The following is a 27,060-nucleotide window of genomic DNA, read 5'->3' as shown; positions in this document are numbered from 1 at the left end:
TCATGTTGATAACAACAATTGCAATTATCCACTGGATCGACAAGTTATAGTCATAACAATTTGCTCGATCAGAGATACTTATAAGAGTCGAATTAGATTTTAGTTTCAAGAACATCTTCTAACATTAACGTTACTACGTTTGTTTTAAAATATGTCACTGATAATAACATCGCATGAATTATTTTGAAATAAAAAATACCACTACTCAAATTATCGACAAAAGGCTTGCATGAGTGTGGACTGACCTAGCAGAGTCGTGTACCGGCCGCCGGGCGGGCGCGCTGCATGATGTCATTCATCAAGTAAGCACACACTCACACATCGAACAGCGTTTGACTCGGACGTGTCTCGTTGACCCGCGCGCCTGTTTACATTCTGTACACAGTGACTCCACGGTGTGCCGTGTTTGTGATTTATTTAATTTATTTATTGTAAAATAGTTATTAGTTCATAATGGCCAACAACCGTGCTGCCAAGTCTGGATTTGCCGCCGAAGCTCAGAGAAAGGTGAGTAATTCCATCTTTAAAATCCGGCAAACGGCTAACCGGCCTTATTTAAAAGTCGGTTGTGAGGTTATAATACAAGAGTTGTAGTGTCTACTAAAATAGGTCGCGTTGCACTAAGTTATCGATTCGGGATGCTGTGAGCTCCAGAAATGGTGTTACAAGGACTCGTCCATGACCTACATTTGGCACATGGCACTCCTATGACAAACTCGGGCGCCAGATGGTCGCGGGGTTGAGATCATATTTTCCGTGACTACCTACAAACTTGGCACAGTCTAAAGAATGCATACTTATTTGCATGGAAATGTGTACCCGCTTACATTTATGGCAAAGTGGACACTTTCTATTCCAAATGCATTTAGTCGCAAACAGAAACATAAGTTTGTAAATTGTGTTTGTGACATAGTTGTATAAAATTAGGTGAAATACATTTGATTGAACGTTTATTTTTATATAAAAAGGTCCACTGCAATTAAAAATAAAATAATATACTTACCTACAAATGATATAGGTTTGTTATTTCTTATTGGAATGTTCAAATCTCTGCAATAAGTTAAGCCATACAAAGCATATAATCATCGCAAACAACACAGAATGTAATAAATCCGATTGTTAACCTTATAATCCGTGTCACAAATCCATACAGGGGACAACCGACATAGCTGAACGAAGAGTAAAGTTGGTTCCTTATTTTTTTTTAAAAAGATTTTTTTTTATTTGTTGGCACCGATCTTAAATCTATACAGCCAGTGTCTTGAAGTAAAGCTATGGCTAGGTAGGTATCTAATGTACCGTATGTACTGTACCCGATACACATCTCCAAACAGTATGCGTAAATGACCGACAAAGTTCATCAACCCGCACAACCATTGAATAGCAATTGCAGACATTGGAAAATCCATATTTTAAGTCTTATTCAGTTATCTGGCGTATAAACTGGCTAACTCTTCCTATCGACGTATGAAGTAATAATTACTAGGGTTGTCACCATTCGGGTTCCTATTTAATTCCTTTTTGTATAATTTAAAACGATAACTTAAACCGTATAAATTTAGGGAATTAAAAAGGTATTCGTGTGATTTTAAATTTGTCTAAATCAAAGACAGACTACATTTATCTAGATTTCGAGCTTGTTCAATTGACGTACCCTTTTCAAAAGGGCTGCAGAAACTAAAAAAAAATATAATTATCAAGATAATATAGCTATCTCCCATATGGAAAACTTATAATATTTGTGCCAACCATAACCACATCCATATAGATGTCCTAAACGTCCGAAACGGGTTTGGCCCAAAAAAACTCGAGCACCCGCCTACTTAATTTAGACAGGTTATTGAAGTGTGCTTCAATGACTCGTGTAAAGGATTTTTATTTACGCCAGACGTGTTATATGGCCTATTTGAAGCTTAAACTTAGCTATTTCAATTGAAGAAAAAAAAATAGAATTGATTTATTTTAAGAACCCCAAATTAGGAATGCATGTCTTCGTTTAAATCTAAGTTTCGCGTATACGCTGCGCATGCGCATCTATTTCTTCGTTTGATTTTTTCCATTATTATTGTTATAGCACTATGTATTTAAATCTTAGATTATGGCATACCTAAATGCTATTCGATTCCAAGGACTTCCAACTGTCTGACGTAAAACAATTGACATGAAAGTGCGTAGAAATTCAAATGGCATAACTATGTATATAAAGTTACATTAACAATGGAATCCGGTTCAACCTAGCACTTTGCATAGACAACTTTTCCTCTATAATTGTGTGCATTACGTTTCATTTTATAGACATACCAAGGAAATACGTATATGGTTAAGAGGCATGTTGATTGTATAGTAAAAATAAATGTGTGTCAATAAACATAATTATCTATTTAAGGGAGTGGAATTATTTTATTTTACGTTTTTGGTAGTATTTGGATGATATATAAACTTAGTCCTCGCTGGTTTTTAATATCTACCGGTTATAATAAATATATCACTTTTTATGCATTCCTCTATATATAATATTTAAGAGAACATAAGAAAAAAAGTTTCATTGTAATAAGCATGAAAATTGCTTGAAAAGTAGTTATTTTTAGTTGTTACCAGAATTGGGGGTGTGTGGTTATCACGCTATCTCTTTTATACGCACGCAACGTTGTGACCGGTGACACTTGATGACGTCACAGTTTGCTATTACTGTTTTGTGATAGCTACTTTCGAAAAATCTTTTCTTGTTAGATTTTGGGTGACCTACATTTTTAACAAATGTATCGAAGAAAAAATAATCAACGACCCCATTGCTTGATTGAATGAAGCGAAAGCATTTAATCCTCAGGAATCGTGAATAAATAAAATCATTCGAGACTCATATATAGAATGAATTATTTCCAATTGTTTGCAACAACCATTACAAATTAACATTCCAAGCAAAGTCGCGTCTAGATAGTTAGTTTTATTAGTATTGCACGTCGCATCACGTTTACATTGAAACAAGGTTGTTGATGAATCATAATGCTTATTCTAATGCTAAATATATTAATACAATGACAAGGTTCTTGTTAAAATGTGCTTGCTTCCTTTTTGAAGACAACACGGTTTGATTGAGGTTATGTCTACTTCGAATTCATCCGATAACTATTTAGGTCTAGGTGGGTTTGGCCTTCATTAGATTAATATGGCACTTCTGCAAATATAAATATTTATGCGTATATTCATGTCATTAGTTATGACACTAATGTTTGCTAGAGACTAGAGACATGAGTTGAGGATCTGTTTTAAGCATACATGACGACTTGTTTCATACAGTCTTAGTTATAAACTTGTTTCAGCGTTATGAGGTGGTTAAGAATTGCTTAAAAAGCTGTCAAAAACATCACCGGTTTCCTAGTTTAAACCTTATTAAGAGGCAAGATGACGGGTTTTGGCTTATCTACAACTGATCGAGTAAATTTGTGTTTTAACTAAGTATAGCCTAACTTGAAGTTGGTATAATGTACAATTGCCATTATAAAAAAAAAACTAAGTATAGCTTTGCGAAATTTTTATAAGACTGATATTGTTTAAATAAATGTAATTCGCCGTTAGCGTATAGACTGCACTCTTTTGCTTATCATTCTTTTGGGTTTGGGTAGCTCGAATAATGTTCGACTATTAAGATATAGGTTATAATTATTTAAAAATGGAATGTACAGAAAAATAATATTCGTGCGCACGCATCGCCCTATCAAGCAATTGGCCCTATTTTCGATGTTAAATTGGTTATCCTTCACACCATAAAAACTTAATACTACATACATACATACATACAAGTGTTATAATTCCGTATAGTTTTATATTTATGAATGGTTATATTATCCAGGGGTTATCATCAAAGGACGGCACCCTAACTACGTTTTATGAGGGTTGCAAGAGGAAGCTGAATTCTTAATTTCGGGCATGTTACAACATAGAAACGTTGAAACACCTTGCCATATTTTTTTTTATTACTCAGACTGTAATTTTAAATGTGTCAATTCTTGTTATTTAATCTTCCAATCGGAGTGTGCGATAAACTGAAGTTTTGTATGTTTCCAAACAATGGTTTCATTCATCATGAAAAAGAACGATAATTGATAAACAATAAGCCTAATCCAATTAAGAATATAAAAAATACTACACAAAAACTTTTATACGTTACAAACTATAACCTTTTTGTAATAAAAACAGCAATTTATCGAGATATCCGCGTAAATCAAAAGGATGCTGCTTCAAATAGCTACTGCAATCCATTAGTCCACAATACGCCTTTGTTTTCCATTATTTTTCTACGGGACGTATTATGCACGCTATCTGATGTATTTATGTTAAAATAATATAATTTATATATTAGTATGATGAATACGTTAAAAGATGAGAACTGGTGGATTATGTAGCGCATAATAAGCAAAAGCTAATAAATATTAACTTGTATATACATTATGTATAGGCAATTATATCACTTCCGTTTTTATAGAACACTATAAATAACTAAATGGAAATAGACCTAATAAATATACATGTATTAGGTCCATTTTTATGTGGTGGCACAAGGGTGGATTTTCAAAGCCTATAGACTCGTCTGCAGCATCGCAAGGGTGGGGCGGTAACTCCCTTGGGATTAATGACGACTGTTGCCAACCCTTTTCGGAGTAACTACGAGATTACTTATTTGAAAATATTTTTATTTTTAATTGTTAAATTCATTGATAGATTTATCGGAAAACGAGTCTAAGGAAAACGAAGTTAACCAAACCATTTCAGTAACTTTTTTTATACCTTTTAGACTAAGGGCATTTTACTCTTTGGATAAATTGTATTAAAACTACACTAAAAATTACGTTTTAGTCAGAAATCCCACCGGATACTGCTATCGTTTTTTTGACATGGAGAATTAGTTTTCGTGACTGAACTATAAGACGTGAACTCAAGTGCAATAAATAACATGGCAGATAAGGCAAATAAAATTCCACAACTATTCATTAAAAAAATTTGCACACTTGTGTTTAACCCTTTATTTCTGTACACCCCATTTCTTTTAGTCGTTATTTCAGAATCCACCCGCATCTCTTTTCCCAGCTTCAATAAGGTACACCGCCCTTATAGTCGCTTTTACGACGGGAGGGTAGTTTTCAATTATGCATATCTGCGCCAACGCGACGGCTTCTAAAACAGTCAAACTCAAACATTGAAAATTTCATTACCAAGGCACTTGAAACCTTATAAGTTAGTAGCTAAAATTGTTAATCCTTGTTATGAAGATAACACGTAAATTACGTGACGTAATGAACAATTCAAGGTATACTCCAGTTTACGATTCTATGTATATATATTAGGAGTCGTTCAAGTATTGCGTAACGCAATTTTTGAAGATTTTTGAGTCCCTCCACCGTCCCATGTAACGCGCCGTAACGTTTCCTGTACGCCCCTGCCTCCCCTCAAAAAGTTATGATACTCTAAAGTGTCAATTTTTTTCTAATATTCACAATACTGCAAAAGTCGCTAAAATACCTTTGTTATTATCACTACATAGTATAAAACAAAGTCGCTTTCTCTGTCCCTATCTAAATGCTTAAATCTTTAAAACTACGCAACGGATTTTGATGCGGTTTTTTTTAATAGATAGAGTGATTCAAGAGGAAGTATTATATGTATAATAACATCCATTAAATAGTGGAGAAATATTGCACCCGTGCGAAGCCGTGGCGGGTCGCTAGTTTTGAAATAAAAAAAACAATGTTACATAACGCGTTGTAAGAATATCCCCCCTATCCCGCTCCTGTAACGCATCGTAACATTTCACCAAACCCCCCTCCCCTCCAAATTGCGTTACGTAATACTTGAACGGCCCCTTATACTGGTCACATGTTCTGTAGGTATTGTATCTGCGACAAACAACCTGACGTAATCCAGCGCACTATAAAAATAACTTCGTGTCATTAGGGACGTTCCCTAAATGAAGGTTGGTTAGGGACGATCCCACGGGTGTGGCGAAGGGGTAAATTAATTTAAGTAAAGGATAGTTGAGGCAATAAAACTAGGCGTATTACGGAAATAGGTTTTTATTATTGCTTTGAATGACGAGACGAGCTTGCCCTTCGCCTGATGGTAAACGATACGACCGCCTATAAACAGTAGAAACACTATCCAACACCTTGAAATACAAAGTATTGTTTGGTATTCCACTGCGCTCGCCATCCTGAGACATGAGATGTTAAGTCTCATTATGTCCAGTAGTTACACTGGCTTCAACGTCCTTCAAACCGGAACGCAACAGTGCCTACACACTGCTGCTTGGTTTCGGAATTATGACATCCACCCTCATTATGATATGTTCTTATATTATAATTTTTTTGTGTATGAATTTTTCAATTCGATGTATCTTTAATTTTATTAGTAAATAGTTTTCATAACATATATTGAAATATCTTGTTTTTGAATCTTAAAATACTGTCATCAGAAAATGCATTTCATCACGGACGTAGCAACGGGTGCAGTTTAGACAATGTGCTCTCTTCATATAACCAACAGAACTTAAGGATAAAGAGACTACGTCTGGCGTTGTCGTTTACGAGAACTGCACAAGGAAGGTAGACGTTCAAATTTAAGTAGAATCCTTCACAACTATAGACAATTTAAATAAAGTTGGAAATTGTTCTGTAGCTTTATATTTATTAGTAAATATTCCATTTATGAATACCTATTCTATCCATTTATTTTCTTCTCCCAATTTCCATTTGCCAACTATTCCAGTTCGGTTTTAATATTACAGGTGGGATCGCTTAACAGGTATCTTGTTTTGACAGTCCGTCGTAACTTTCCACTTGCCTGCAGCAATGCTAATCTGAATTCTGTACACCTGGCGTGTAATTTTCATAAATTATTTTATGATGTGGGACTGAAATAATTTTATTTAGTCGTCTTGCTTTTATGAGAGGAATTTTGAGTAATTTTATGAACTATAAACTAAAACAGTGGCGATGATTTTCGTAATCATAGTCGATTGGATGCTGCCTAGTTTGAATTATTGGATGTTCACAAATGGATCGACCACTGATTAGTCCAATGGCAATATTTGCAATCTGCCACCAGCTTCTAATTTGGTCTAGTCTTTTAATACTAGACAGGTCGTTTTATGGATTTGTATATGATGCTTATCAATGGTGAAGGGTTCATATAACCCGATTCCTGGTGACTTCCTTTATGTAGAATCTAATTCTACATAAAGGGAAGTCAGCATCATCAGAACGATTTGTAGATCGCATTTATGCATAGTAGTACCTATATTTCGTGTCGGTTACCCGTTCGGAAAATTTCACCTTTAGCCACTGTTTATTTAGGTTTCCACAGACGTGAATATCCTGCTCTCTAATTGTAATATGCTGTTTCGTAAATACTCTGTTTAAGTACTGATTTATAAATAGCTTTTTCATCTTTAATGTTCAGTAAAATCAAACTAATTTTTACGTCTGGTTCCTAAGCATGCAGTCACATCACACGCTGCATTGGCACTAAATCTGAAACTATAACGTGGCGCCCCGTGACTACCTCATAAAGATTAATGACAACGGTACTTCGTCTTATGTATTCCATATGTAACTTATAAATACAAACACCAACCTTGTGTCCACTAATTAAAAGCAAAATGAAATCTCATGTTTCGTAACATTTTTCATTGTCATACCAATTAACAAGTACAAAACAATTAAGAAAGAGTGCGTTTATTTTTAAATCAGACAGCTTGTAAAGGATGTGGGTGCTGGAGACCTTACTATAAGTATTGGAAACATGGAACATATAAGTGGAAATGTTTAAAAGATTGTTTGAAGTAATCGTAGAAACCGCTGATCGAATTTGGATGAAAATTAGATAAATTATATCCTTAATTAACATACAGATTACGTTTTAAACCGAGAAATCTAGCGGAACTTCCATTTCATAAGGTTTTACGTAGATGGAACTAAGAGTAATACCAGATAAATAAAAAAACCACAGCTGGGTTTTTATACCGGGAAAAGGGTTTGACGCAGACGAAGCTGGGAACAATACCTAGTATATAATGGTACTGGTGCGAGCTTGTAAAATTAATTGCTTAGGGTAGCCTGACTCGCCTGGATATCGACCGATTTGGAATCCCTGTTTATCCAGACGCTGTACCTTGTATTTGCTGTAGAATTTAATTAATTTCCTTTATTTGGGCAAGGAGTTTAATTATTTAAGATATAATTATCATTTATTCATTTAAATGTCAGCATAAACTCATTTCGTTTACTTTTGTTTAATGGTTGATAGCCAGCGTTTTGTATGTAGTTTGATTTCGGTGAATAATTCAGGTTTTCATTATTCCTTGACACGTACTTCTAGTACATAAAGACTGAAGAAAAAATGTCAAATTACGCGAAACCCCAAATAGCATTGCGTACTATTTATAAAATCTACATTGCATACAAGCAAGGTGATCCTTTGAAATTTGCCATACCCAAAAGGTCGTTGCCCTAACTTGCTTACGCTCTGGCAGCCAAGCCTACCGCCTGCAAAGTGCTAACTATGTGAATATTTAGCATGCTATATGCGAAGAAAAATATATTTAAAGTAAATATTTTATGCATTACATAAAGATTTTAACAGATCATGCAAAGTTTAGATTTGATGTCAATTCGCAGTTTATTTTATCTAGCGAACCGATTGCATGAAAATCTAAGGTAAATTTTTAATAACTTATTCTCGTTAGTAATCATTGTATTATGAAATCTGCTAGTAGAGACTTTAATGAGGTCTTTGAATTATTTGGTAATAAGTCTGATTTAAACAAATTTTAAAAAGGTATTTCCTCTTTATGTTTTAGTACGACATGCGATACGGTACAAGAAACATCGAGTATCAGGTTAAGCAGGTGTACGGAGATAAAAAGACTTTCTATGTTAATAAGAACAAAAATATGCTACAAATTTGAATAACCATAAACAAGATCATTCGTGCATCTATTAACCGACTACGAAAAAGAAGGGATATGCATACTTATGAATATATGTTGTCATTGTAGGAAACTGTTAATGCAAGTTAAAATTTTCAGAGTTGTGACATTTAACTCGGTAATTAACTGCACGTCATTTTTCCAAGCTATGATTTAAAACAAATATTTTCCTGTATAATGTTTTCAGATGTGTTTTCCGTCGTTTACTTTATCTCCTGGGTATTAAGGTTTATTTTTGATGGGTCTATTTTTAAACCTGTCTATTCATCGAAAGCTAATTTGTCACGTAAAACTTCCTTGAGAGATCTTCAAAAGTAGGTCAAGGAGATGCAGTCGATTCTTTTACAACCGGTTTTAATACGAGTTCTTTTACCTCGTTGGGGAGAAATGTTCCGGGGAAATGTTAAACGCACGGTTTGTCAGCTTTAAAACTTTAGTGAAGTCTACTTTCTTTTAAGTTTCGGTGGATATGAAAGGATAAGTCCATTACAACGGATTTTTCCAAAATATATAGGGAATTAGAAATAATATTGCTGTGATTAATTGTCCCCACATTGTGATTGCAATCGATTGTTCGTCGCACCAGTCATGGACTATTTTGCTCTATGTTTAATCAGGATCGTTGTAACCATTTCGCGTCATTAACTCTGCGTAATTACACTGGAAAAATGATGCCACATCTATATATAAATGTATAATACAAATATAACGAAATAAGCCAACACATGTTCAGAAGAATTCACTATAAGACGATGACTCAACCCGCAGTAACCGCGCCTTATATGGCCCGGCCTTTACGCGATTTTATATGGCTTAAACGCGGGCCACTTTCAAAAGCCATATGTTTCGAGATTGACATGTGAATTTCACTTTGACATTTAATCGGTTGTGTAATAAAGCGTTCATGCTTTACGTCATCTTTTTTGTTGATAAATTAGGAAGTAAACATGTTCGTTTTCGAATTAATTTAGATGAAATTTGGGACGAGTTTATGACACAAATTGTTGAATTTACAGATCAAGCTTTTATCATTGAAGTGATAGGCAGATATGACTAATGCACCCATATTTCGCCAAACTTATTTCCTCTTGAGGTGGGAATTTATCCCGACAATATTCACTGATCCTGAACGTTAAAGGTTACTTTATATGCAAGCAAAACTCGGTCGGTCGGAATAAAACACTCTATGAAATGAATTTGCCTATGCTAATTATTAAAACAATGGCAACGAGAACTTCCGTTATAATAACAATATACAAACGATTGGATATTTATCGTTAGTCTACGTGCCGTATCGATCGTGAAGAATTTATCAAGAGCCAGAATACAATTTTAATAGACGAATGTGACGTAAATCCTTATAGCCTGCATTTAGTCACGAATAGTCTTTTAGAATCAGTTGAGGTTTTTTGCAACTTAGAGACGGCATAAAAAATGGTTTTAGTAACTAACTTCAGAGACTCAATGAAGATTGTAAATCTTTTCTGAGTTAAAATGTCTTGTTTGGTGATCTCGATGTGTGAATGCAAATACAAAATCAGATACTGCTGGGTGTAATATTGTATACTGAAGATCGTGTCGACTATTGTATGTAAGCATCATTATGATGAATTCATTTGTTGTGTCAGTTAAGGCTAGATGATCAGCAAAATGTCACTAGTCTTGAATACTGAAGAGTACTCCATTTAACAGCTTGAAATCGTTATACAAACAGATTTAACTCTTAGTTCTGCCCACAAGTCTTTTCGGAAAGTACTAAGTAGTGTAAGACGCCTTCCGATGGACGATTTGTGTAAGATAGCTGGCAGAAATTGGATGCGACAAGCTGAAGACTGGAAAATAGCGAGTATTGGAGAAGACCTTGTATTAAGTGCCAATGATGCTGACGATGATGATTGCATGAGAAATCCTCATTTTGTAAATGTTAAAGATTGAGTTTAGATGTTTAGTACATAGATGGATCGAAATTTCAATTAACATAATCTATTATCAAGATACTTACTGAACGCTTTTTAATCGTTAACTACTGTATTAAGCCATATTTGTTTAACATTTTACTATCGTTAACTACTGTTACTAAGCCAGTTAGAACGAGATATCAACAATATAAATAATACTAGAATAAAAACATCACTGTCTGTGTGGTCCGGCGTGTAATTTAATACCATACCCAAATGTTTTATTATTGTTCTATTGTTTCATAACAACCTAGCATTGATTCGATTACTAGCTAGTCATAGACAAAATGGCCGTTTAGTTATAATCTCTTTACTCTTATGTTTTAATTGGTAATTTAATTTCAAATTTAAAATTAATTTAGATATAAAGTACTTTAAAATAACAACTTTGGATACAAATTTTTAAAGTCGTCAACAGAAGATTTTTAAAAAACTATTTATTAATATAACCTCAAAGCGAACCCATTTTAACCCTAAATCGTTGAACCGTAAAACTAGTTCAAGCGTATTGAATTAAGCTTTAACTGGGTCTATTTTTGTGCATATTATTTATAATCAAAATTTCCTAGCTTCATTTGAAATGCTAAAGAAATTATGTATCGCATTATCAACGATTGAACGTTGACGGGCAACTGAATTTGAAATATAGAATTGTTATATATTGTCTCAAAACTATGTTCTGGTTGAGCAGGTTTCAATAAAATCATCGCCCAATTTGCCAAGTCATGCCTATAATTCAACTTGTATCATTATTCCCTGATAAAAAAATTATAGAAAACAAAACTACGCTGTTTGAATAGTCGGCATATAAAGACGCATTCAATACTTCCAGTGAATTATGACGGAGCGAGATAAGTGCAAAAACTTATTTTCGTTGGAATTATAAAAACGATGTGAAGTCCTATAACCCCAACAAATTAAATATACAAAATATATTAACTAGCACATTATATACACGTCTTTTTGAATACACCAAGTATAAAGCATCTATGTGTATAAAAGGTGTCGCTGACGTACAGCAAATTAGCATTTTATGAGGTACGTCAACATATATGAACGTGCTCCATATGTTTATACACTGTCATATACGACACACAGATCATGTTATATATTTGAACTTCTTGTTCGAAATCAATTTAACCCATTTTGTTTAACGTAGGAACATCTGATTATAATTTGTGTGTAATAAAAATGAACCAAAATATTTATAATATATTTAAATAGGAACTATATATCATCCCTTTGAGGCAAAATATATTATTTTTAATTGTGGCTCTTCTATGTTCCATTTAAAATTATTACCATTTATGTACATTACTACAAAGAATAACTAATTATTGATCCAAGTTCAACAATTAATTGAAATGTAGAAATTTGTGAACATTTTGCTTGTATATTTGGAGATAACTAAGAAATCCTTGAATGTATTTCCATAAATTTTGATGCACAGATCATCAAAGCCATGGATCATATAAGTATAGATAATCCGATGTTTTTTCCGAAAATGGTGTCACCGGGTGAAACCAAACTTTACCTATTAGTTTTGGCCTACTTATATAACACATGCTTACTTCAATTAACATCCGACACCCGCTGTGCAGCCTTAAAATTATCCCTATTTTTGCAAATCGATTCACTCGTTGCGTTGCAGTTAGCGGGCGAGGCGGTCGGCCTCGTGGCGACCCCATTCCTGATTTCCTTACAAGTCACTACCAACCATTGTAGACGAGCGGCCAACAAGGTTGCACGTTTCACATACGATTTACTCCAATACAAGTTTAATGTTGCCATGACATCGTTCCGCTTTTCGATGTGATCCTTGATGAATCATTTGCGAATGTCGCAAATTGTGACGTCATTTTGTGTGGAGGATAGTTGTAGTATAGTAGGTTTACGAGATATTTCTATGCGTTACTAAATGAAATCATATAGACGTCTACTTGAAAATAACAATTTTCAATTATTTACTCTAATCATTGATGTATTAAATGTAATTTTGAAACAAAATAAATAATAATATAAAGTAATTTTGTTATTACCTACCTTCATGCTACTTCTGCTACTCTAAGGGATTTCGATGGCGGACAACATCACACTTTCAGTCATAAATACACCTACGCACACACCATATTCGCCCTAAACTATAAACTGAAAAAATCACTTTATAGTGATGTGTTCGATATTTATGGATGATTTTTGAGAAATCTTGACAGAAGTAAAGAGGAGTACATTTACCTTTAGTAACGCAATGTCAAAATGACCCTATATATTAAGTATTAACGTTCATACAGATTTCTTTAAAATAATTATAGAACTCACTTGTCCAATGAACACCTTTTAAGATATACCCATTAGGTTATAAATCTGTGTATTAATGATCGATATCATGTCTGTGGCTTAAGATATCAAGCCAACCTATAAATACTTTTATTTGTTATGCATCAGTCACACTACTGAAGTATTTTTATTTGCTATAACAGAGAATATCATGTTTCTTAGGCGTAATACCAAATACAGGAAATATATTATTAGAATATTCCGCAAGGTAATTAATTCCATAAAGGTTCCGATTACACGTTATATGAACACAAATTATATTACAGTTAATTATTTTCACCACATTATTTCTCGTAATGGCTCGACATAACAAATATGCAGTAAATACAACGCGTTTGTTTGTAACGTTTAACAATTCTTGTCAGTGACATGTTTACTGAAGGTAGACAGAGCATTCATTAATGGTTCGGCCTTGAGACAAATACAAAAAATCAAGAAAATTACGTACTCGCTGTGACTGAGTCGAAATATCCCAGAATTCAGGCCATATCGAATATTAAAATCCAATGCAACAGATGTAGAGTTCCTTAGCTTTCAATACCCACTTTGTTATCAGAGTGACGTAATTGTTTGAACCGTTGACATTGGATCATAGTTATTTATGGCATCGGACGTTTTTGTACGCATGGAGCCGAGATTAGCACTGAATGAACGCTTTATATCATTAATGGTCTATTGAGACGAAATTTGGGAACGTATAACATATGGTTTTGTATCTTATGGTTCGAGAACTTTCTAGAAATATTGGGACACTTCTGCGACAAGCATTTTATTAGATACGACTAATTTTTGAACTTGCGTGTATTGAGTGTGGATGATACTGAAAACGAAGATATTAACTGGAAAGAAAGAAAACTGTCTAAAGACATATAACTTTTACCATAAAAAAATCTTAATAAACTATTACTTGTGTAACGTTGATAATTTTGAAATGTCTGTTAAATTATAGTAATAAATAAAAATATACGTAAGACTGTAAATAACATTCACTATTGACAGTTCCAAAGATATTTCTACTTTTGTTCAAATTGTTTACAATCAGTGATCATCCAGTTGCCGAAATTCGACCCAAGAATTTAATGTATTTGTAACACATACCTACTATACAAAATTTTAGTTTTCTATACTCTATATTCGTATAAACTATTATTTAGAATTAATTAAATTTACGCCAAATCTTGCACTCCCCACGTGCGCGCGCGCTACTTTATTTAAAGGGGTACAAAGTTTTTGCTTCAAGTTAAATATATAGTTGTAAGTACGTTCATTTGACAATGCCCTTAGCAACAAGAGTAATTATTTAAATTACAAACTGACCTCATTAGTACAGTAAAAAATGCAAATATATCATCAAAATAATTAATGTGCATTTTATTTGTGTCGTGTTGCAAAACTAACGAGAGTGATAACGCCTTCTTATCAGTTACTAATTTGCCCACTGACCTTCTATTTTAATATAATGATAACATTAACTAGTCACAATGTATATTTAAACTAATTTTGGTGTTTTTTTTTTTTATTTTTTTAGTATCGTTTCTTTGAGTTTCTACAATAACCATTTTGATAGAATTTTTGTTTTTGTGGTGCATAAAATTCGTTATTGTCGCGTCGAAATTTGATGAACATTTCTGTTTTATTTTATACTTAATTACATTGATAAAATCACTTACATAAACGACATACAGTTTCAATTGCTTGCTTAAATTTACTATCAGTTATAAATTCTGATCCTGTCACCACAAAATTAATGAATGGTAAAATATCAGGTATTGTTAAATTATTATATAGAGTGTTTATTTTGTATAACTAGCAAATTCTTGATGCTTTTATGTCGATCGAATCTTCTAGACTTTTAAATCCTATCTAGGAAGTACAAAAAGAGAACAGGTTAATCTGTTTAGTATTTCACTGCCTCTTGGTTTCCAGGCGCGTCTGGTTATAATCAGCCATTATAACTTAATCCATATAGAGAACTACATCAAAGAATATTGTAGAAGCTTATAGATCATTCGAGAACCTTACATTCCCTACACACCTCATTATGTTAACGCATCTGCGTACAAACATGCAGTTTATTTTAATGTAAACCATATACGGATTTCTTCTTATTTGCATGCAAAATATATTCTGAAAGCATTATGAATGTTAATGATTAGCCATTTACTTTTATTTTAATCGTGATGGCTTCGAGAAGTATTTCCATAAATTTTCTCATAATACAAAAATTATCTGAGTATATACCTGGATTAGGAATTGCAAAGATATAGCTTACGTTGTTTGAAGCATATTATTTCGAATAGTGGAATTAAATAGAGTTGTGATAAATGATGATGGATACTAAGTATTATAATAAAAAAAAACGATTTTAATCGGATCACAGTTTCAAATTTTTGTTTTTTTTATTGCTTTGAAAGACGAGCTTGCCGTTCGCTGATAGTAAGCGATGCGACCGCCCTAACAGTAGAAACACCATCCAACACCTTGAATTACAATGTATAGTTTGATATTCCACTGCGCTCGCCTGAGACATGGGATTTTAAGTCTTATTATGTCCAGTAGTTACACTAGCTACAATGCCCTTCACACCGGAACACAACAGTAACCACACTGCTGCTGACTGCAGAAATATACATTTCGGTGGTAACAGGCGTACTCTCCCATATGAGAGACCCTTCCATCAGTAACTTCTAGGCAAGGGACTAATTAACCAAGTTGATTCGTATGTGTTTATTTTAGCAAATACATCTTCGAAATATTTCATTAGTTAACTTTACCCTTGAAAATACCTTAACGCAACATTGAGTTCACTCAACGGTAATTACATACATGTACCTAATGTATGCCAGCCCCAAAAACCTGTCCCTTATCGCACTTCCTTTCCAATTTTATAGTGACAGGTGTAACGAACCAAGCCAAAAAGGACGACGCAAGTCACTTCCTTTGTCTACTAACACAAATTAGATAACCCCTCAGAATAATTATGAGGTATGCGTTTAGTTTCTAGATAAAGCCGATATGGCTGAGAAAGGTTGCGAGTAAAAGTTTACTTCATGTTTTATTTATTATTTAAATAGTTGAAGTGATTAGAAATGTTTATATACAGACTTATGACAAATTAATTTTCCCTGAGACTCGTCGAGCTTCACTGGTCGGTGTCATAAAATGCGTGCCACTGCTGATCCTGGCTTACAGGAGTTGTAGTGGTGGGTTAGGGTAGGAAAGTCTCTATATAAAGACTTCTAGTTTGATAAATAAATACGAAAATTTTCACTACTACAGAGGCAATTTTAAACAATATAGTGGATTAGTTCGATTAAGTTGGGCGTGATGAACTACGTCCGACAACTGGGTTTGAGATAACAGAGGACGCAGGCAAGGGCGAGGATGGGGAAATAAAGGTGACCTTTGACAAATATAACAACAGTTATTTTGTGTGTACTAAAATAATTAATAACAAATAGTATTCATTCTTATTTAAGACATTTAAAGTTTGGTCCAATAATAATAAAAGACGATTGTGGGTTTTTGAGTCATAGTATTTTCTAGAAACCTTAACAGGACATATTGCCTCGTATCACAATACGATACTATTCTTATAAGAATAGGTGATAAAATATAAGTATTTCCAACATGACAAATATCTTTTGTATAAGTACATAACAGCACATACAGAACGTACGAGAACAAACGCCTTACGCAACTGTGAAAGCGTTTTCTGTCTGCCAAGCAGATAACACAAACCGTTATTTTTTGTTAACGCAGCGTAAATGTTAAAGTATTAACAAATTAATTACTCCAACCTTAAGGCTGAGATAGTGACGAAATGTAAATTGCATACTAGTTGTTACGTATCGTACGTACCTCTATCTTTACTGTGTTTTTTTTTTTAAACCTGGATATTATTTCATAATCAAATGCCAGTAAAATTGTTAATTTCGTGCATCTTCCAATGTTCCCATCATTATAATTTGCAACCAATGCTATAAGATAGACAATTTCATAAAGAACATTGCGATAGTTTAAAATTATAAAAAAACGTAGCATTATTCTATAATGAAATCTGTATATTCCCGCCTGTAACTCCTGCGCCGTAAATGTAAAATGTATGGCATGAACTCTCAAGGTCGTTTCCTTGGAGGGAGGGGTGTGTTTAAAAATTAAAAATGCATTATCAATCAGTTCCATTTCGTTGATTTAAGGTAATACAATATGCTATTTATGTTCATAACGGTATATTTAAAAGAAAAACATTTAAAATCCGGTTGTGCAAAGCATTCTTTTGACATGTCTGGCCAGAAGGCTGACTCACTGAATCTTTTTGTGGTGACGTCATGTGCGCACGATTCGCGTTTTGGTAGTCGGATAGTTACAAAACAATTTGCATCGACTCTTCTCGTATTGATTCAGCTCCTTATTAGAGTGTACAGTCATAACTGATTTATGACTAATGAAATGAATAATTTTCGGGATAATTGGTCTGTTATTCCACTATAAGTTATAAAGTGAACATTTATAAGTAAATTTATTAATGAAATTGTAGGCTTGTTAGGTCTCTCCTGTTTTACATTTATTTATTTCAGCTGAACCATATTCTTCATAATATCAATATGTCATAAAATTCTATGCAACGGAATAATTTATTTATAATTAACATTAAGTCCTTATTTGTAATCGTTTTTTAGAAAAACAAACTTCATAAATAGTAATTCCTCAGAGCATATTGTATTACAATAACGATTCATTTTCCATAGAAACTGGTTATATATTTAAATATGCTGAATGGTAATTATAAATGAACTACGGGATTTCAATAATAAATACATTTTACCGTATTCAGCGTAAATTGATAAAACTATATATGTAAATAGGTGCGATGATTTTCAGAATATTTGTCACCCATTCAATAACAATGATTTCATATTATAGGAAAATGTAATAAGGATAACAGCGAACACTTCAGACTTGCTAAAGGAATACCTTTTAATAATAATTCATTAGTAGTAAATAGTAAATTAGGAAAATGAAATTACTTTATTCCAAAACTGGTACACTGAATTCAATGAAATTTTATTTTACTATAGGCATTAGTAACTGAGGACTAAAAACTTACAATAAATTGAGAGACGCAGAACTTCAACCTGTTGGATTAGAATATAATATGTAGAGTTATAAAGTTATAAAATGTTAGAATATATATAGTTAGACCGATGGAGTAAGCGTGTCCTGGATTGGAGACCGCGTCTTGGCAAATGTAGTTTGGGACGCCCACTGGCCAGATGGCGGGACGAAATACACAAGAGTGTCGACAGTGACTGGATGCATAAGACCCTAGACCGGGCTCTGCACCCCTTGGAGAGCCCATGTCAAGCAGTGGACTGCAACTGGCTGATGATGATGATGATGTATTTAGTATTAAAACATTTATTTTGAAACGAGACTAATTATAAACTAGTGTTAAAGAGGATTGGCAAACAACTCATGTCCAATAGACCATCTTTAATATTCCCAGAACATAATAAAATTAGATATAGAAAGTTCCACAAAAATGTACTTGTAGTTATTTAGGTCTCTTTACGTACCTGCCACATCTAAACAGTATCATAACTTTCTACACGTCATTTGATATGACAGCAACATGGACAGCGATGAATGAATGCAAACAATATTAATATGCGTGTGATATGACCGCATTTCGTTACGTACGTTTAGTAACAGTGCGTCCTTTTGTGTGTACATTCTGGGTAAATAGAACAGGTGTAAATTAGGGACACCTGTTAATTATTTCACAAGCGTATTAGCTTGTCACAGAAAATACTACGTGGTATGTAGCAGTTAGTCCGTTTACTTGGATATTACCGTGCATATCCTTTACTCTGCTGTGTTTAAAAAAAAAAACACAATAAAGGAAAACAAACAAACAAACAAATTTCGTCGTATTAAATTTTAAAGGCCGAAATATCCATGCATATTAATTATTTTTACGTTTTTCTTTCAACTGCGAGAACTAATCACTAACTAGACGTGAATTTAAATTCTTTACTTGTCAATACTTGTTTAGTTACCCAGATTAAAGGTGAAACAAAATGTATGAAAATGGACCTTAAGCTACCACCTTAAAGCCATAATTATTGAACATTAAAGCTCCAAAATCTTAGGTTGATGAAAGCGATGTTGTGCCAAACAGTACTATGTAATTCAAAATTTTAGGTGAATTTTCTTCTCTATAAGACCTGGTATTTAAAACTAGGGGAATGACGTGCTCGTCTCAAAAATAATTCGTAACAAATAAAAAATAGTCATAAAAATACGAATTATTTTTAATTTCTTCGAATTATTGATTAATGTGTTACATCGTTATAAATTATCACCGTTAGAATCAGTAGTTATTTAAACTGCTAATCTGTGTTTTACATCACACAAAGAACACAAAACCCGTTTTAAAACACATTGAATCATATTTATTTTAGTAAATGCCACAATATGAATTGTGACGGTTATGATAATGACATAAGTATGGTAATCGCAAATTCACAACACTCTGACCTTCAGATAACTGCCGAGCGAATGTAAGAGAGTAAGATGTAATTAACAAATTGATGTTTATTATAACATTTCCAAGTAATTTATTTTAAATGATAATTACTATACATATGTAACTAATTTTGAAAAGGTTTTGCAACATAACATAGATTTCTTTAAGACAGTGTTTGTAGAGCACTACGTTTTTCTTATTCGTTCGTCCGCATGTAACTCTTCATCCTGGAAGAAAACTCCCTCTGGACTCTTGCGTGATAAACAATTGCCTTTACGTTAATCTAATATGTGGGCTATTTGTATCTAGAATTTCTTGAGAATCCGTTCAGTAGAATCCGTAGACTTCTAATAAACGTAATCACAAATTTTGCCTTATGTTTAATATAATAAAATTTAATTAGTAACGTCATCTAATGATACGCATAATAAGTTTGCATGATTTCCCTTTGAATCTCACGATACCAATAAGATCAGCAACAACTAAGAAATAAGAATTTATCATTTGCTTACAAATACTTCATATTCTAATTAATACGTATGTTAATTAAATTTTATGTCGTCGCACACTTTGATCATTGGATCGACTGCATACATTGCTTTCGTACCTATTCTGTATTACATTATATGATTTGTTGATTTACTTTGTTTGACCTTTCGATAACCTCTGAAAGATCATAAACGTATTTACCATGCCGATTGGTAATACGATCCTATCGCATTAGGGATAATTGACAATATTGACAAAAATATCAATAGTGATGAGTTAAGGAGACTTACTAATAGAATTGCCTTATTATATCGTGTTTCCACAGGGTTTATTAATACTTTTTGAGCTATTACGAATAATTGTATAATTAGGACTGATTTAGCAATCGGATTTTTTATATGTTACTTACGATGCCTAATGAACAGGTTTAAACCTTTTACTGTTACTGTTGTTACCAGGCACTGTGATATTATCTTAGATTATTACCAAAAGAAACGCTGCAAAAATTGCTCAAGAATCACTTTTTCTGTTTTACTTCATTATATCAGCCAATAATAATGTTTTGCTGGATATGGGCTTTTTTATCGCCTTCTTTCCGTTACTGAGCCACTCTCATCAACGTTCCTACCTGAACTTGAGTGACATCCATCTTACCGTTGGTCTGCTTAGTTCTCTTTGGATTTGAAAATGTTTAGGCCTATGTCTATTAGTAGTACTTTCTGACTAAATGCTTTGCCTCTTGTTAAATCCCGTTTTCCTTCATGTATTTGTTATCTAACATTCCCTCTGACTTATTGCCCATTGCCAGTCTAGCTTTATTTGTCTTCATACAAATATGGTATTGTGTAGACTCCCGTGGCGAAAGGTCCCTATAACCCGATTCCTGTCAGCTTTCCTTTTGTAATTTATATAAAATCCAGTTACGTTTGAACGATATGCAGACCTCATTTATGCATATCAGCAGTACCTATATATTGTGTCTAGTTCCCTTTCGGAATATTTCCTCCTTCGCCACTGGTAGACTGTCTCTAAAACTGATTCCTCATATGTAATTCTTCATAGCCAATTACAAATTATAACCTTTCTATTAAGCGTTCTTATTTCATTGTAATCAATGTCCTAGTTTTAAGGCTGACTGCAGGAATATGTTTGCATTGTACATTGTTGGAAAATAACTATTCGATCACCCGTTATCAATGACCTTCAGTTTCTGCCAGTGTTATTAACTTATGTACTGAGTGTATTTACAATTTCCTTATTTTACACGTTTATTAATTTTGTGCTGAAATAGAACTAAATTAATTCACCTTAAAAAATAGAGCAGGTACAATGAAGCACCTAAATTAAATATAGCAGTTAAGTTAGTGATTATTGGGACTGATTTCTGTATATCAGATAAGTTATTAAATTTATGTTGGCATGTCCGTCGTGAGCTAAAATCAATAGCTTCTAACCCCTGATTACATACTTGCCAATACAGTCAATCAGTCACGGAAACGAATGTGTTGAGCCCATTCGCGTGTTTTCGATATTCATAATTCATAATCATATTTACACGTCAAGTTATTCGGCGAATTATTCGCCAAGATTAAATTAGGTATAAACTTATAATGTAGCAAAAACACTTATATACATCATGAATGAATAAAAAAACTTGTACTTTAGCCGCACCGTAATACACTATTTTTTACTCAGTACTTATTCCATGGCCTTCAGACAACCTTGGAAAGATACTCCGTAGCAAGAATGCGCGTTGTACGAGTTACTATGTCCCATCGGAATGTGAAGGCCGCATGGCGATCGTTTTGTTTCTCAGAAAATATCTAACATCAAGACCTAAGCTGTAGCAGCTAGTAGATTAACCCATATTCTAAATCTTTACCTTCCACGTTCAAGCTGTTTCCCAAAATCGCATTTTTACGGTAGAGTATTTTAAATATTATAATTGGACGAACTACTTTACGATTAGTTCGAAAGTTACAACAAAATATCTGACAAATCCTTAAAACGATTCGTTTTCTCGTTATTTTTTCACTTTGTATGCATTAAATAATGCAAATTAGGATAGTTTTCAGAACGCCAAACATCATTTTTGTAGCACATACTTAACTAACGTGAGAGGTATTGAAATGTAACTTGTGTTCAAATATGATTTTATACCAACTAAATGTGATTTTATTGGTACATTTTGATATTATTCACCTGTCTTACCGGCGACGTAGTATACACATGATTTTTCCTTCTCGCACATCTAGGGCGCAGTACGCGACGAGTTTCGAATATTAAATTTAATTCCACTCCTTCTACAGATTATATAAAAGACATACATTTTGTTGCTGACGTATACTTACTCATTATAAAGTCCCCAACGCGTCTGTCTAGATTTCGATAAAATTTGATACGGCCAAAGTTTGTGACCATGGGAAGGACATGGGCTACTTTTTATCCCGAGAAAATATAGCAGGACTTTTATCCTGGAAAAACAACCACGCGGGCGAAGCCGCGCGCAATAGCTAGTTTAATATAAATCTCTTGACTAATAGTACCTAAATATAGATTTACCTCATACAATATAATGTCTTGAATTAAAGATATTCATTAAAACAAGAGAATTGTACAAATACGTTGTTGGACAGTCCGAACAAATATTTTGACCGTTACCGATTACCACGATTTTACGATAGCGCATCGAATTTACTTATAACATCATGAGACGGAGTTATTGATACTATTTTTGCCTTAACCACTGTAAACGGTAAACCCTACCTACCTGAGCAAATACTGTTATCGTAATAAAAATGCGGTAGATATGATCGATCAACAAGAAATATATGCTTGTATCAAACGCAGCCAAATCGAGAGAAATGTTTGCGATATTATTGGTTGATTATTTTTATAGTATCGATTCATGATTATAATTATTTAGAACGCGCTTAGCATCATGGAGTAAATAATAACCAAAGGGTGTATTTTAAGATGTATCCCGTTTTAGTTGCTAGTTTTATTTCAATATCTAACATTCGCATAAACATAAGGAATTACTGTTAATCGAGGTTTTTGAACGAAAAATCGATGTTCTTACCCCAAAGAATCGTTTCTCGATCGATTTCTCGATTACTCATTCTCATGTCTAGACAAGAATATTACTGTTTACAGGTTTGTAGCTAATGGACATAATAAAAACAAAAGCTTAATGTAGCCTTCGATGTGCGTGCGTCGATATAATATCTAAGTAACTCTCAAAGATATTGAAGTATGCAAACATATTTATTACCGTGGCAAATCGATTTGATTCACGCACACAGCTTCCTCGCAGTAAAAATTACCTTCTCCGTTTTATTTATGCAAGCGACGCAACGAATATGAATTAAAGAAGGAAATATTGATTATATGAATAATTTAAATTTTAATTAACGCATCAGTAATTTAATTCATATTAAGTTTAACAAGCATGAAAATTTAAAGTTAATTAGCCTGCTTGTATTCCAAAGGAAGATACACTACTGTACTATACAGTCTCAACAAATTTAATTTTGTAAATTGAACGAGTCTGGAAGCCTAAGTTTCCCAAACTGACACCAAAGTCCCTGGCGACTCCCGTATCTTTCCATCTTCTACTTCAGTACATTAATAATTATTCATTGTCAACTTCAAAGTATTGGTGTACTCATTGGGCCCCAGCCTCGCCCTTTGGGGACAAAATCCACGACCATGTTATAGCGTGTTTTAAAATCTCATAATCTTAACGTATTATATAGATAATCAATGCTATCCTATTGTATATTAATAAGCTTATTTCTCGTATTTTCAGATTAACAGCAAATACAGCGAGGAGCTTGCGCAGGAGTCGTTAGAATGGATCCGACTGTTAACTGGCGAGCCGGAGAACACGTCAGGAGATATGGACAACTTCTACGAAGTGCTTAAAGACGGCACGCTACTGTGCAAGTGAGTATAAAACATTCATCAATATTTTAAGTTGATAAATTTCGTACAAATTGTCCAAAACTTTAAACATACAAGCGAATAATATAAAGTTATTTATTTTCGGCAAACTTTTAAAATACTATTACCTCTCTAAGACCGATGATAATACTTAAAAAGCTATCGCATCTTCAACACTATCACTCGGCAAATGTGGTAACAAGATGGATTTCTCACTTTGTAAATATTGAATTCATTCGCAAATACACCTTAGTGGTATACATGTATGCTACACATCTGGACAAATTATTAAGATCCGTTTCTGGTTTTATTTTAAACAAGCCTATTAAATAATATAATAACAGTATATTCTTTATTTTAACTAAGCTGGGACCTTCGCTGTTTAGTTTTCAGAGACGAAAAGTAGCCATGTTAGTTTGTACTTACCAAACAAATCCGATCAACATAATAAGTGACGTAATTCACATTCGCATTTATAAACTTAGTACCAAACTCACCGTTCGTTAAACTTCGATCAAACAATATTCTAAAACAATTACTCAGGTCATACACACCATCAAATAACCAGTTACATTTCCACATTTTCAGATTAGTAAACAAGATCCAACCTGACCTAGTGAAGAAGGTTAACAATTCCAAAATGGCGTTCAAATGTATGGAGAATATAAACGCCTTCCTCGAAGCAGCGAGGCAGCTCGGCGTGCCGGCGCAGGAGACGTTCCAAACAGTCGACCTTTGGGAGAGGCAGAATCTGAATTCCGTCGTCATCTGCCTACAGTCACTTGGCAGGAAGGTTAGTTGTTTTTCTAACGTTTATGTTACCCTGGTACACTACACATGATAAGCATAATATAATCTTATAACCGATATTCAAACACAGTCAAAATTATGCCGGCCCACACAGGCGACTTCCGTTCGCACGCGCATGTTCTTTATATCTCGAGGCAAAAACATGCAATCTTGGACAGGAAGGACTATTTAATGAAATATCGATCGACAATATTTATTTTTAAGAGGCAAGTAAAGAAGCTTCGGCTTATTTCTACAGGGAAATAGGTCTTTTATATAATTACTGACAGTCAAAATACTTAACTGAGAGTGCCCATAGGAAGTTATAGATAACTCTAAAGGAAGCACTATGTTCGCGTCTACAGCTACTCTCAAAACAAATACATGTTTCATAAGTATATTTGAGAAATGTTACGTAAATAATTCTCAAGGTATGACATCAGCAATTCCGCATGTTGTCATAATATATTAATACTTACACTAAAACACTAAAATATTCTTTGACCTATTACGAAAAGAACAAAAAAGCCAATAATATGTTATTGATTTTTTACAAATTGAGGTTAAAATTCAAATTAATTTAACAGTGTTTCAACTTTAAATTAATCACGTCAAAATAAATAATAGCAATAAAAATATGAAAATGTCAATAAAAAATCTATTTTTATACAAATCATGTTATTTGGTTGTTCATAGTCATTGATTGTAATAAAATTATATATTCTATATAGTCAGTGCCTGTGATAAATGCCTTAGGTGAACACCTTTTCACACCAAGTCGTATTTGTGAAGTTAGTGAAAGTACATTATTTTTAACTCTACGATAAGCTTCACCAAATAGGTAGAGGTGATGATGTATACACTCTATACACGATTAATCAAATTAAATTAAAAAAAAAATACGACTTCAACAACCTTCTTTTAAATTCGGAAAAAAAAACTCAATAATTTATATTCTTCAGGCTGGCAACTACGGCAAACCATCCATCGGGCCCAAAGAAGCTGAAAAGAACGTGAGGAACTTCTCAGAGGAACAACTGAGGGCCGGACAAGGCGTCATCTCCCTACAATACGGATCAAACAAGGGAGCCAACCAGAGTGGCATTAACTTTGGCAACACAAGGCACATGTAAACTGCCTTGGCACAACGTGCTTCCTTTATTGACAATTGATAATATGGCTGCCATTAAACAAAAAGTACAATGACAGCTATTCATCAAGACACAAATAAAGTAGTTCTGTACTTACTAGATCCATGTTAATAACGACTTATTAGTATAGAGGAAACAAATCTAAATTCTCACGACACGAATCTCTTGTCTTCAATATTTGGAGCAATTCCGAATTCATTCCATTTATTGGGTCTATACTGCTCGTATTAGCTTCGTTAATTTGCATTTAGCGATACTGAAACTAACTAATTGGTATTTAAGTCGAAATTTAATTCACTTGATAAATTCCAAGCGTTAATTCCAATAAATATTCCAATTTAATCTAAGTCTTAAGTGTGTAAGTCAGCAAGCATTTGATTTTAAATTAACTAGTTTTATAGTAAAAATAATTCGCTTATTTTTTATTATATTTTTGTAATAATTCTCATAATATTGTGCCAATGTTTCTCATCTGTTTTTATAATAAAACCGTTAAACAGTACAATTATTAGAAATATAACTTCTTTTATAATATTATATAGTACTATCGTGCCTTCAAGCCCTTTAAGGGCCACTACATTGTTTTCCAATGGTGTCTAACAAAACATTCTCTTTGGAACTAAAAGATCAGGGTTTTCCAATTTATATAATTTATTGAAAATTTAAATTTAATCATTCCAAAATGTATTTAATATGTTAGTACACACTGTGATTAATGATTTTAATTCACGTATTACTATATATTTTCTTATATAGTTATATATAATGATCCTTAATATATAGTATTGTAAGTTTCGTAAAGTTATTTCGGCTTTATGGAAGTACGTAGAATAAAATAAGTTAAAATACTTGGTTGTATTATTTGAATACCCTTACGCT

At 33.3% G+C, this 27,060-nt stretch overlaps 1 protein-coding gene across 1 annotated transcript; it reads left to right on the top strand.

The window, feature by feature from the left end:
• The first annotated feature begins 267 nt into the window (after window positions 1-267).
• On the top strand, window positions 268-27,029 carry LOC115443586 (myophilin). The gene is made up of 4 exons (XM_030169042.2): window positions 268-507; window positions 24,108-24,244; window positions 24,830-25,034; window positions 25,993-27,029. Exons 1-4 carry the CDS (start codon window positions 454-456, stop codon window positions 26,161-26,163), a joined length of 567 nt encoding a protein of 188 aa, XP_030024902.1. The 5' UTR covers window positions 268-453; the 3' UTR covers window positions 26,164-27,029.
• The last annotated feature ends 31 nt before the right edge of the window (window positions 27,030-27,060 follow it).

Source organism: Manduca sexta, chromosome 12 (assembly GCF_014839805.1).
Source record: "Manduca sexta isolate Smith_Timp_Sample1 chromosome 12, JHU_Msex_v1.0, whole genome shotgun sequence".
Taxonomy (NCBI): Eukaryota; Metazoa; Arthropoda; class Insecta; order Lepidoptera; family Sphingidae; genus Manduca; species Manduca sexta.
The sequence above is the reverse complement of the archived record's forward strand: the minus strand, read 5'-3'. Positions and strand labels throughout refer to the sequence as shown.

What these genes read in the sequence shown, in the direction of transcription:
- LOC115443586 (XM_030169042.2), top strand. Translation starts at nt 454, where the DNA reads ATGGCCAACAACCGTGCTGCCAAGTCTGGATTTGCCGCCGAAGCTCAG. An exon ending in CCGCCGAAGCTCAGAGAAAG is followed by an intron (nt 508 to 24,107) that starts GTGAGTAATTCC and finishes TCGTATTTTCAG; the next exon opens with ATTAACAGCAAATACAGCGA. An exon ending in GACGGCACGCTACTGTGCAA is followed by an intron (nt 24,245 to 24,829) that starts GTGAGTATAAAA and finishes CCACATTTTCAG; the next exon opens with ATTAGTAAACAAGATCCAAC.